The 12,979-nt window shown below is 43.5% G+C and overlaps 1 protein-coding gene and 1 long non-coding RNA gene across 3 annotated transcripts in view; one reads left to right on the forward strand and one right to left on the reverse strand.

Annotated features, from left to right (window-relative positions):
- BCR (BCR activator of RhoGEF and GTPase) overlaps positions 1 to 12,979 on the reverse strand; it is a 109,794-nt gene that overhangs the window by 15,380 nt on the left and 81,435 nt on the right. For both annotated transcript variants that reach the window (XR_011326675.1, XM_069795149.1), the window contains exons 10-16: positions 12,201 to 12,369; positions 10,108 to 10,227; positions 9,082 to 9,157; positions 8,373 to 8,477; positions 7,483 to 7,557; positions 6,189 to 6,286; positions 5,383 to 5,514 (exon numbers count right to left, since the gene is read on the reverse strand). Coding sequence is in view for 1 of the 2 variants with exons in the window: in XM_069795149.1 (XP_069651250.1) it covers positions 5,383 to 5,514; positions 6,189 to 6,286; positions 7,483 to 7,557; positions 8,373 to 8,477; positions 9,082 to 9,157; positions 10,108 to 10,227; positions 12,201 to 12,369 (775 nt within the window). In the remaining variant the exon portion in view is untranslated. The remainder of the gene's footprint in view (positions 1 to 5,382; positions 5,515 to 6,188; positions 6,287 to 7,482; positions 7,558 to 8,372; positions 8,478 to 9,081; positions 9,158 to 10,107; positions 10,228 to 12,200; positions 12,370 to 12,979) is intronic.
- Positions 1,201 to 3,006, forward strand: LOC138687488 (uncharacterized). The gene is made up of 2 exons (XR_011326676.1): positions 1,201 to 1,465; positions 1,989 to 3,006. It is a non-coding gene; the product is annotated as an uncharacterized lncRNA (long non-coding RNA).

Raw genomic sequence — 12,979 nt, forward strand, 5'->3', positions numbered from 1 at the left:
ACCTGCTGCTACCTCTTGCTCCCTTATCTCTGAACTCTGTTGCAGGGCTGGCAGGACCCCCGCACTCCCCACCTGCTGTTTGACTCCTGCTGCAGAACAGCTTGCATTGAATGGTGACAGCTAGGGAGAACAAGAACCAGGGATTGGGTCTGGCTGACCCGAGCCAACACTGCATAAATCACTGGCAATAACAACAGCAATTAAAAAAAAAAAAAAAATCCCCCCCAAGGTGCTTTTTAAATAACAAAGCAAAATGATGGAAGCTAATAAAAGAGCAAAGCTTTAATAAGCTCTCAGCAACACTGAGTGAGACAGGAAGATCAGGTCTAACAGTCTGATAAAGTCACAGTAGGAAATAACAGAGTCAACAGGAAACCAAGAACATCATTTAGACTTTGAGCAAGCTTTCAGTCCTGGACCCTACAGATGACTGACCTTCTAAGGCTAGCAAGAGCAACACAGGGAAAGGGCAGCTGGACCAGACAGGTTACAAAGCAGATTGAAGACAAAGAGAGTTAGCGAGTGTGATGCTCCAGCATAGAGAGGGCCTGTGACAAATGGGGTCATGCTGTCTTCTGGCCTGATTGGAGATCAATGACCTGGAAGAAGGAACACTGAGTAGAAGAATGCAATCTACGGACAGCGTGCCAAAAGGAGGCTGCTCCAAGTGAGCAAGCACATAGCGCTCAGTTTGCCAGCTCAAGCAGGGGGAGGCACTGTGAAATGGCTGCCTCTGCATTAATTTGACAGTGAAATTTACTGCACCTCTAAACATTTCCTTCAAACACTTGCTTGGTTTGAGTGACAGAAGGCCCTGTCCCATCTCCACTGAAACTGTGAAAAACTGTGTTGTTTCCATGACTTATGCAAATAGGACAGACCTGCTAAACCCCTCAAAGACTGTATCTCATGGGCTTGTTTGCACGGTCCCCACCAAAACCGCATGCTGCACAGGAAAAATACAAACCAACCAGTTTGTCTTTACTCCCCCAGCACCTCCAGTCCCCTTGTGGCCTGTTCTTTGGCATTTGCAGTGGCAAGCTACAGCCCCAAATTCACTAATGAATCAAGCAAATGCCTCTCTGTATCCTGCACAAAACACAATAGAACAAAGCAGCTCAGCACCATAGGGATTTCCAAGTGCAAGTCTCCAGCCCTTGTAGCAGCTTAGCACTGAATTAAGACAGACAATTAGTGTGTAGCAGTCAGTAGAGGCTGAGTGTACAGAACACAGAGTGGTGAGGACCTGGGAACGAGGCGAACTGAGGATGCTGGTCAATGACAAATGTATGCCAGGCACTGCGAAGAAGGGTGTCTGTGCTCTGCCTTAGGAAACCACCATAGAGAGTTTGATGATTTATTTTTTTCCCCCAGAAGAGAAAAGAAAACATACAGAAAGAGGAAAAAACGAAGAAGCATCAGTGGAAATGAAATGCCTGGGAGCAAGGTCTGAAGCAACCTTAAGGTTAGTGTGGTTTATGCTATTTATTCACATTACTTCCCCCCTTTATTAAATCTCCCTGGCAACTTTACACTCCATCAATTTTTAATTGTAACTGATGTGACATACATGTTGTCAGAGTCTCACTGCTGCTGGAAACTCCCAGTCCAGCCATAACCCCATTCTTCTCAAAGGTCCCCACTGACACGTTAATCTTTCCCGCCATCACCCTTTAGACATGACCCATTGCCTTCTTCATCTCCACCGTATTTTCATTGCTGGGATACTGTTCTGCATGAGCAAACTGTTTAAATGAACTCAAGTGTGTAAAAGGTTTTATAAGTTGACACTTAGGAAGTACAGCCTGTGACAATCTGTTTTACATGGAAAACAACCTAGATGTTTGAAATAGCCATGTGCACTGCTATGAGACATCCCAGATAATTAAGCAGATAAGAGCGATTGTTTTGTATGGCAACAGAGGAATGGTGTTGTGCTGCTACCACAGAATGACTGATCTAAGGTCATATCCTCTCTGATTTTCCAGCACTGCTGTGAGGGAGAAGGAAATGGTTTGCCTGAGCTGATCATGCAGAAAAAAAAAAAACAAACAGCAAAGGAAACAGCATTTCTAGGAGGCACCAACTGGAGGAGATGGATCACAGGATGAAGTATCAGTTTACTCATGCAGTCTGTTCCCAAGGCAGAGGCCAGTTTTGCTGACATATGTGCCCATTTAGATGCAGAGTCTCAGGACCGAACAAAAGGTTGCTATGCTCAAAACGTGTGGACATGCCTGCCACATGAAGTGCAAAATTCAAAGAGCAAAAGGGGCAGCCTCCCAAGTGCTGAAGATGGATTGCACGGTAACAGAAAAAAAAAAAAAAAGAATAAAAAAAGAAAAAAGAAAAAAGAAAAAAGAAAAAAGAAAAAAGAAAAAAGAAAAAAGAAAAAAGAAAAAAGAAAAAAGAAAAAAGAAAAAAGAAAAAAGAAAAAAGAAAAAAGAAAAAAGAAAAAAAAAAGAAAAAAAATGAGAGAGAGTTCAAAATGAGAGGAGTTGATGCTTACAACTGAACTAAGCCTCACGTTTCCTCCTATAAGATGATGTCCATTTCTTCCTCCCTCAAGCGCCCAAATAATTTCAGTTTCACAGTGTACCCACGAATGGCACTTTCGCCCTGTATTTCTCATGCCTGAGATGTAACAGATGCTCCCAACCAGGCGTGCTGGCTAGTTAAACATGGCACATCCAGTGCTGCCATTCCCAGAAGGTCTGATGAGGACTTCACCGCTACATTTACAAGAGGTTCTACCACATTAAAACCTCGTGGTTTTATTTTTCAGGGACAAAACTTGCAGGCTGGCAAGCAATGAAGCTCTTGCATGTGGCTATAAAAACAGGTAAATAAAATATTCCATAGGAAAAGAAAATATGAGCAATGGGAGCTATTAAAATTGCTGCCCATTCCTGGAAGCTTCTGACCACATGGACCAATTTCCAGTCTTCCTTCCTTCAGTGCCATTATGTAACGGAGAGATTTAATAAACATTTCACAGCCAAAACAGTCCTTGTCTCCTTGATGCATTGTCTTCATCACTGCAGCTAAGAGAATTTGGTGAGTCAGAAATCCCAGTAAATGGGAAGTTGCAGATTTACAATAATACATGGCTTAACAATACATTGCAATTTAGCCAACACAGAAATTTCCCCGTTTTTATCAGCAGGAGGATGCAGACCCGACTCTTGATGTTCCCAGAGTTTTTAACTAAAGGGAATTTAGGAAAAAAATCAAAAAACTCATCCAACTTCACAGACCTTGCCTTTACACAAGACAGACTTTGGCTGAATAATGGCAACGCAACAACAACAACAATAAAACAGAAAGCTCTAGATACACGAGCAACTCTAAAGTAAACAAAATCTAATGTAAAAGCACTGACGAAAATCCTCAAAGAAAATGGCTATAAAACTAGTGATTGGAAAAGATGCTGACAGCATTAATACAACTAACCTTCAGCCACAGGTTGTAATTTGATTTTGTTGTTGCATTATTATGATTTCTTAATAGAGAAATGGTGTTTGCTTTAAAAATAAAACAAAATAAAAACCCTTAATAATTCTTATCAATCCAAAATCTTACCAGACTCTCTTATGACTTCTCTTTGCAGTTATTCAATAGTACTAAAAAGTTGTATGATGGGACAGAAATCACTGAGAATTAAGAGGATGTTCTGAGAGTTCACCAAGTTTCTTTATAAATTTCAAGGGGGGGTTACTGAAAGCAAGAGAACTTTTGCATTTGCCTTTTACAATACAACAGAATGGAACTTTTGCATACTAATAAAAAACTTTTTTATTGATTTTTTTTAAACTTTCCACTGTTCAGATTTCTCTAAAGAAACCAAGATGCAATTAATATTCAAGTGCCACCAAAGCGTATTTTTACTTACTAACTTAAGTATAAAATGTTTTAACAAAACGTAAAAGTGCTGTGCATAAAAATGCCTGCTCTTGTGAAAAAAATTTGTTACAAATTTAGAATATTTTATTCATTTGTTAACCATTCTATGTAAAATATTTGAAGAATTTAGAGGGTCAGTGATTTCAGGGTTCTCCATTATGAGCACACAAATCTCCAGGGCATTTCAGGGCTGAAAACTTACTCTTTTGTCATTGCTCAGCTGCATGGAAAATAAGCTTTTGTTAGCAGAAGGGACATACAGATTTCTGGTTAGCCTGAGAGAAGTACATAGGAGGCACCCTGTACTAGCATTTTTGCACGCAAGTATTTTTTCAAACACCCACCACTTTCCCTGAAAATGGCATGGCAGCCTCAGGGCTGCAAGGAGGGAGGTAAAGGAACAGGCCTAATGAAACTCATTTAGACAATGAACCCTTCTAGACTAAAGGTGAGATACAATATCTGCAGGCCACCCTCAATCAGAGCTGCTTCTGAAATCCCACAAATGGCCTTGGCCTGTGTGACCATCACTCAAATGCTGGAGAAAGCTGTCATCCATGGAATGATGAAGAGTCAAATATAAATGGAGAAGAACTGGTGGTATTTTTCAGCGTGCCAGAAAGAAAAAGGTATCTGGGCAGGGTCTCTGCTCTGTACAACAGTGAGTCCAACACAAAGAATGTGTCCTCAGATCAAGCATTTAAACACCCTTCTAAAGCTGTGGACAGACAGTGTAAAAAAATGGAAGAAGAGGGGGAACCTACTTTCTCCATGTCATCCTCCACTGATGGCCTGATTTCTCCTGCATGGAGCTTTAGTGCTTTATCACACAGCAGCTCCCTGAGAACAGCATCCGTTTGCAATCGCCTTATCACCTGTCCTGCTGTATTACAAATTTGCCACATAGACAAAGTGTCCCATGGTGATTCTCAGCAGTGGGAATCTCTCTCAGACACAGCCTGCTGTCATGGACACTATACTCTGGACATGGCAGTTATCAGGACAATAAGCCTGTCCTCCAAGGCCTTGCTATCACATCAATCAACTTCCAGCACGTACACAGGGTAGTATTTCTTCCACATGATTTACAGAGGGTACAGTATATTCATTGCTTCCTCTTTTGTCACAAACGGAGCATTCCCAACAGGGCCCAGGGCTCAGTGACAGTGCAGTTCCTATATACTGTGCTGGAAATTTTGAAGTTAACAGGCAATCAGAGAGCAAAACGTAAATCTTCATGAAAAAGCATCTATTCCATAAGGGTACTGAAGTAGGCATAGGGGACAAGGCAAGAGGGAAAAAGCTGCTGACCTCCCTCCCGCCTGTGAATCACACTGTATACCTCACTACCTGGAAAAAAATCTCCAACATTGGGACAATCAGAAGGCAGAATAAAAACCTCCCTGGTGCACTCAGGATTCAAAAGTCCTGTTATGTTTTGCAGTAAAGGTAGCAGGAATGAGTTAAGCACAGTCTTACCTGGATCTGTCCTTTCCCCATTATGCGATCTGTGCTCTCTCCATCCTCTTTGGTGAGCTTGGTTTTGTTGTAGCACTTTTCATAGCACAGAATCCGCAGAGTTTGTGAACCTTCCAGCTCAATCTCAAACTCCTGCAGGGCACCAGTTAAGGAAAGAGCAATGAATACATCACAGCAAGACCCTAGTCTTTTAATAATCAATATAGTCTCCTTAAAACTCAGCAGGAGGGAGCACTTAAGGACTGACCAAAACCTCCTCCCTAACGGAGCTGGTCTAGAAATAAACTGAAATTGTATTTTTTATATATAAGGTAGTCAAATTAGAGACTAAGATGGTTGACTCTTTAGTCAGGTTTCACTGAGTTTCAGCAAAGCATCATTCGAAAAACAAACTCGCCCACCTTCGTTGTATTTAATTTTGCTCCCCAGCAGGTTTGAGTTGGCTGTAAACAGGCAAAATGTCTATAGCTAATTTTTCCCCCTCACAACAAATAAACAAAACCACCTCCTTCCTCAACATATTTTCACTTGTGTTTTTAAAAATATAATCAAACATGTGTCTGTCTAAGTGATGAAATGCTGGACAAGACTCATTTGTACCAAAATGTTTGTTTAAATATAGCTAATCCAAGAGCAAATCTTCTGCAAGCCCTGACAGCCAAATGAACCTGGCATAAAAATGTTTTCTGAGAGGCAACATATGTAGCACAAGTGCTGAGCAAGTTCTTCCATTTGCAGGTTTTATGCCCATCGTGCGTTGACGTTTGGCACATGGAGCAAGTCACATTAAGAAAAATCCAACCTACCTCATTCCAGTTGGGTTCCGTGGTGTCTCTGTAAACTCTAGTTTTAGCCTTGTTCACAAAATACCCAAAAGAATCCACCTCTAATGTGCAGTACAAATCTGAAAAGGGGAGACAGGGACAGAAACTTTTAAAAAATTTCTAGAATCTCCTAACTTGCATTTATCACTCTCAGGGTATGTCTTCATTTGCATCTTCTTTGTATTAGTACTAGTAACATTATCCAGAAGAAATCTCATCATCTGGACCAACAGAGTTGCCTTTATGAAGCTGAAGTACCAGCACAGCTGTATAAATGACCTCAGCACAGACAAGCCCCTCACCTCTATCAAGAATCAGATGTATGCTATTATCCAATATTTCCCAAATCAATCCACAATGAGCAGGTGTACACCAATGAGAAATGAAACTTCCCCCAGTAGATATTGGAGCCTATCAGCACATCAGAACTGATTTCACTGAGAACAGCATCAGTATAATATCCCTCAGAGAGCAGGTTAAGGGCCAGCCGTCAAAAACTCATTATCTTCACAAAGTGGTTAATTATGTGGTATCTGGTGTTCCTGAAGAGCTAGTAATGAGCTGTAGACATTGCCCCTATTTGTAAGTTATGTAGTAAGTTATGTTAGCCAGCATCTGGGAAGTCAGTGGTTCAGCAGGAGGAAGGCTAACAGAAAGCATGTACACCCGAGTTGACTTCTTTCCTCCTGAGACTGCACAAGCAGCTTAGATAAGAAGCAGATCCCCAGCCACATGGCTACGTAAGCTTTGCAGCTTTTCCTCAATTATCCTCATCAACAGCTGAGAAGCATGTTTATTTCTACAGGAGTCTCTTCACTCTATTTTTTCACCTTTTTTGATCCTTCTGTCAAATCATTCCCCTGAATTTTAATACCTCTTTCTTCACACCAAAAATTCTGGATGTCAGAGAATGCTTCCCACTCTTTCATTGCAAAACAAAATACAGTTGAAAGAATTCAGGAATAAAGGCTGACTTGTATCTAAAACTGTTGGGTAATCAGCAAACACTGCTTAAAAAAAAATACCAGCAGACTAGGCCTGAAAAAATAATGCTGCATGCTTGATCCTGATCTGAGTTAATAGCAGCATTAAAAAAATTGCATTCCCCTAAAATTACACCAATGCCCCAATTTCACTTCCAGTTCCCCAAATCATCTCTCCTCCTTACCATCATCCCAGATGCTGCAATCCTAAATCAGTCCATGCCCAGCTGTCACAGCACCTGAATTAACTAACTCCTATCAATACCTCTGTGTATTACAGAGCTGCAACTCACTTGAACTTTGCTTGAATCCTGTGGCAGAGTGGACAATGACATTCAGGAATCCATAGAGACCTGGGGATTCATCATCTGTACAAAAGACCCAAGGCATTTTGTTATGTTCACAGAGGAGCCAACAGTGAAAGACAGTGATGAGATTGACAATTACATAGGTTAATGAGCAGAGGGTAAACTGTCCCTAAAAAGGATGGCAGGAGCATGTAATCTAGCCATTTCAGCAAGAGGAGACTGTTCCAGATTCAGTGTTGGTTTCAGCTGTAATGCCTTCTAGCAATGTGTGGCTTTTACAACATTTCTAGGGTCAGCAAGATAGCACAGAAGCAATTCAAAGGAGAAAAAGTAAAATATAGAGACTAAGTGTATACTAGCAGATTAAATAGTAATTTAGGATGGTCTCTGACACAAAATTTTGGCCAACTAGCGTTCTTCCAAAGGACTCCCAGACATAGTTCAAAGTTGTCCCAGGCTAGGACTCCAACAGGCACTCCAATCCCTGGCATGATGGTTGCATATAAAGACCATTTAATAGTCAATGAATATATATTGGATGATGTCCAGGAATATTTTACTAGTTTAGATGTAGTCATATAATTTGGAGCTTGTATTTTTATTGTTGCAGCAAGTAACACTGGGATGACAGATTATTCTTGTTCCTGCTGCCCTCTTTGTATTCTACCATCTGCTTCAACTAAACTACACAAGTTGGGTATGTAAGGTCTCAGCTTTTGTTTTACAGGAACTCTCAGTTTGTAACTCATCACCAGGTTGAAGCCTGTAGCAAAAAGAAACAGTAAAAGCAGTTCTAGGGGAAATGCACAAAGGCAGGCAGAGGTTAGGTTCTCACTGCAGCTGTACCATGTGAAAGCATAAACCAAAGGTCTTACCTTCCTTATTGATAGTGAGGGGAATGTTGTGGACTGTCTGAAGCTTCACACAGGAGTTTGTCAGCATCTGGAGCTCCACTGATGTGAGTGAGAAGCTTTTAAAGCCTGCCAAGGAGATTCAAAGAGGGAGGAATTAAAATTCAAAGCAGAGGCTGGATGCATGCTCCCTTATTCTAGGCATACAGGGGATAGCTGCTCCCTGGACAATGCTCAGCAACAGTACTGTGGTGCTCAGGTCTGTACTGCTGCTGCAGCCCAGCTCTACTGAGGGCACATTTAGTTACTCTTTGGAGTAAAAAGTCTCAGGATGGTTCACAGAAGACAAGGGGGGCTCTTATTTTCTTGCAAAGCCAAAACCCACCCATGCCAAAAAAGTAAATAAGCTTCTTTGGCTTGGAGCCAGGTAAAAGGGTGCAGCTGTTCCCTCTACCTGGAATTGCACAGAGCTATGATCTCTAGGGTAAATGGGAGAATCTCTCCACACCCTTACTAAGTGCTCTCCCTACATATTTCCTACATGTTGCTGCAAGCAGAAGTCCCCCAGACAGGCTCAGATGTGCAGAGACAGAAGACATCCATGTTGTGCTGTTGGATTTCAACACACATCTCCCTTTTTGCTGGGAACCCTGCCCCACACCTCATCCTCTGGACTCCTGCTCTCTAATAAGATCACAGTATTTGTACCAATGCCCAGCTGAGGGACACTCACATTTCTTCTGCTGCTCCCGGATGTTCTCCCTCCACTCTGCCCTTTCATAGTCCGATGAAATGAGGAACGTGTAACTCTACCCAGGAAAACAGAAGAAAAAGGGGTATGCATTAGTCTGACCGACAACTGAGAGCAGGCCTGCCTGCCTTCCACCCTCCTCCAGTGGAAATGGTTGGATATGCTGTCCTTCTAGCACTCCTGCCAGTTGCCCTACATCACAACTTTGTCAGCGACAGGCAGGACTCTGGCAACGTGCCCTCTCAACAACGTGCCAGCAGTACCAACATGGACACCTGCAGTCAGGGCTTTCACAGAGCTCCACCCTGCAAACAGCAGCTGCATCCCTGGCAATATGAGGTCCCATGGCAGCTCTGTGCTATTCCTCACAACAGTTGTACCAGAAAACCCAAAAGTGTCCAGCACAGGCCCAGACACTGATGTAAGCTGAGGAAGCAGTGACCAGCTTGTGGATTTTCATTGAGTAGTAACAGGATCTTGTGAGAATCCTTTGCCATGTGATGGAAAGGCCATGGTGACAGGTTACAGCACTGCCAGAACAGGGGATACCTCTGGCACATTGAGCATCCCACAGCGCTAAAGGAGATTGTTCACAACCATTCAGCATCCTTGGTGCCAAGTGCAGCCTACAGTCCTGAGGAGACAGCCCCGAGTGTGCTAAGCCTTGAACTTGAAGGGGAGTCTAGAAGGCAGCTGCTGCAGAGCTTTATCTTAGGTGAAAAGAGCCGTTCCTATTGCTCTGCCAGGGCAGGTGCTGAGGTAGGGGATTAATTTCTAACATTATTTTTTAAATGCCAATTTTGCATACAAATTAGTCATACCTTACAAGATGTCATCACAACCTTTGGTGTAGCAAGGTTTAGGTGTCTGCTGCTTGGAAAGTGCTTTCAGGCCAGACAGCAGAGGGCATGAAGGCCTCCTTGTACAACAACATATACAAGCACACACACACAACCCTCCCCTTCACCTCTATCTTGTACACTGGGGGAGTCCAGAAGAGCCACTCACCTTGCCATTGCGATTGTGTACACGGAAGGCCATGTTGGGAGACATCAGCAGTAGGAGGGATTCCTGCTCTGAGAGCTTCTTTTTCAACCTCTCAATGACCTTGCTGCCTTTATTGGCCCTCTGAAGGGTGGGGGAGAGAGGAAGACAGAGGACACTTGTCATACTGCAACGTCTGTCCCCATTTCCACTGAAAGACATTTTAAGGTCCACAGTCCCTTCCCTCTGTGAGAAGCCAAATGGCCCCAGGCAGGAGAAATGCTGTCAACAGGATCCATTGGGCTCCCAGCTGCTCAGGAAGATGTTACCTGCAGTATCTCTACACTCAGACTTGGCTCTGTTCCCCAATTCTAGCTGCCCCAGACAAAGCTGCAGAGGTGCGTGGCCACTGTCCCAGCCATACCCTGTACTTTCTGTTCCAGAGGCTGCAGCAGCATCATGTCACTGGGCAGCCATAGGACTGCCAGGTCCTCCACAAGCATCTTTAACTAAGGAGACTGTAAGGAACTTCTCTAGAATCTGCCCAGAACTCTGTTGCCAAAATTCTCTCCCATTCACCACCTACTGATCCATTTTCAACAGAGGTCAGCTAAAAACAAGGTTTTTCTTGGATAAAACCCGAGTCCCAAACCCAGCCATGTATATTGTTTGGCACTGATGCACTGAAGCACGTATCTTAGACACCTACACCTTCTGAGTAAGAGGCTTACACGTGGTGTTCCTCCTAATACCTTACTTATTCCAGGAAGCCCTCTCTGAAAGCCAGCCAGGGCAGAGAGGCAGAAGCATGTTCTTTCAAAGCACAAGGAATAGTCTTCTCACGGTACAAGCAATGTTATTCATATCCTGTTCTACACACCAGCAGGCTTTCAGCTTTCAAACTCTTATTTCTCTTTTGGGTTCCAGAAAGGTTTGGATTCTAAAACCTCTGAGAAAACATGTCTTGCAAGCAAAGAGAAGCCTGGGCCAGAGACACCATATCTGTGTCAGACCATCCAGTCAGCATAATTGGTGTTGTCCATATATTTGCTGGTGCCTTGACACCAGTTGTCCTGGTTTCAGCTGGGATAGAGTTAACTGTCTTCCTAGTAGCTGGTACAGTGCTATGTTTTGAGTTCAGTACGCGAAGAATGTTGATAACACTGATGTTTTCAGTTGTTGCTCAGTAGTGTTTAGACTAAAGTCAAGGATTTTTCAGCTTCTCATGCCCAGCCAGGGCACAAGAAGTTGGCACAGGACACAGCCAAGGCACCTGACCCAAACTGGCCAATGATGTATTCCACACCATGGGACGTCCCATCTAGTTTAGGAACTGGGAAGTGGGGGGTGAGGAATCGCCGCTCGGGGACTGGCTGGGTGTCGGTCAATGGGTGGTGAGCAATTGCCCTGCGCATCATTTGTACATTCCAATCCTTTTATTACTACTGTTGTCATTTTATTAGTGTTATCATTATCATTATTAGTTTCTTCTTTTCTGTTCTATTAAACCGTTCTTATCTCAACCCACGAGTTTTACTTCTTTCCCCGATTTTCTCCCCCATCCCACTGGATGGGGGGGGAGTGAGTGAGCGGCTGCGTGGTGCTTAGTTGCTGGCTGGGGTTAAACCATGACACTGGTGAAGTCAGAAAAAGCTTCAAAAGCATAACTGAGCCTACAAAAATTTAGAAGTACATGGCTTCTGACCAAAATCACTTGCAGGATCATACTTTAATAGCTAGAAATTGGCATGCCACTCTCCCAGTCCTTCTCATATCCATAGCATAAGAGCCTTGCCCTCCACATGGATGCTTGAGGATAGCAGTCACAGGTGGTTCCACGCAAGGAGAGGAGCTACTGGGTACAACTACAGGGTCTTTTTGTTCTGCCTCCTTATAGGACACCCATCATTCAAGCCATGCACTAGGATGAGCAATGATGGGCTGCAGAGCATCTGGATATCACTGATAACAGAGCCACACCACAAGCCTCTGCTGAACAGTCTGTTTTAGCATGATTCCCCGTGCTGTGCAGCTCTGGGAATGCTGCGTCTGTCAGCACCTCATCTCAGCAGAGACACTGAGTCTGTACTTGGCATGTAGTGCTCAACCCCTTTTACCTTTTCACGCTGGATATCATTCTTGATCTGGGATATCTTGATCTTCATGGCATCCAGTTCCTCATCAGGTACCAGTGGGATATTGGGCACTGCCTCAGACTCATCCACCATTTGGAAACTAAGGTCAGTGAGCGGGATGTACCATTTGCAGTCATATTGTTGGCTTTTACTGAAAGACAGAAGGTCCAAACCTTTTACTATTACTGGTGTTTGGCAACACCCGCTCCCCCTTCCCACAAGACCTTCCCCGCTATAGTGCATAAGATACAGAAATGGGCACAACTTCACTGTGACTCCTATGTGGAAAAACTCTGGTGAAGGGCTGCTTTCCAGCAAGAAAGCCTGGAAGGGCCAATAGCCAGTACAGCACGTAACAAGGCAACTTGTTTTGTTATCTAGTTCTTTTCATCCTAAGAAACCACAATGAACTTTGTGCAAACCCTTTCAGTCCTGCATGCTCTCCCTTTGAAGCCTCCATAGAGGCAAAGTTCAAAAGCCATGCCATGCCTCTGACCTGGCTGCTACCTGTGATCTAAACCCAGGTCTCTCCTGCCTGAGCTAGGAGGGCCAAGTGGGGCAGGTGAGCCAATATGTATAAACCTCTGTGTAATCCAACCAGAAGAGAGAAACTACAGCTCGTAAATGCCATTCTCCAGTGATTTCACCAGGATAACCAGTTCACTTTTTTCAATGTTTTATGTGATTTATTCCCTCTCCACCTCTACTGTCAGGAACATCCACTCTTGGGAATGTCCCACTCTTTTGAAGGTTCATTCCTC

The sequence above is a fragment of the Haliaeetus albicilla genome, chromosome 10 (genome assembly GCF_947461875.1).
Source record: "Haliaeetus albicilla chromosome 10, bHalAlb1.1, whole genome shotgun sequence".
In the NCBI taxonomy this organism is placed as follows: domain Eukaryota; kingdom Metazoa; phylum Chordata; class Aves; order Accipitriformes; family Accipitridae; genus Haliaeetus; species Haliaeetus albicilla.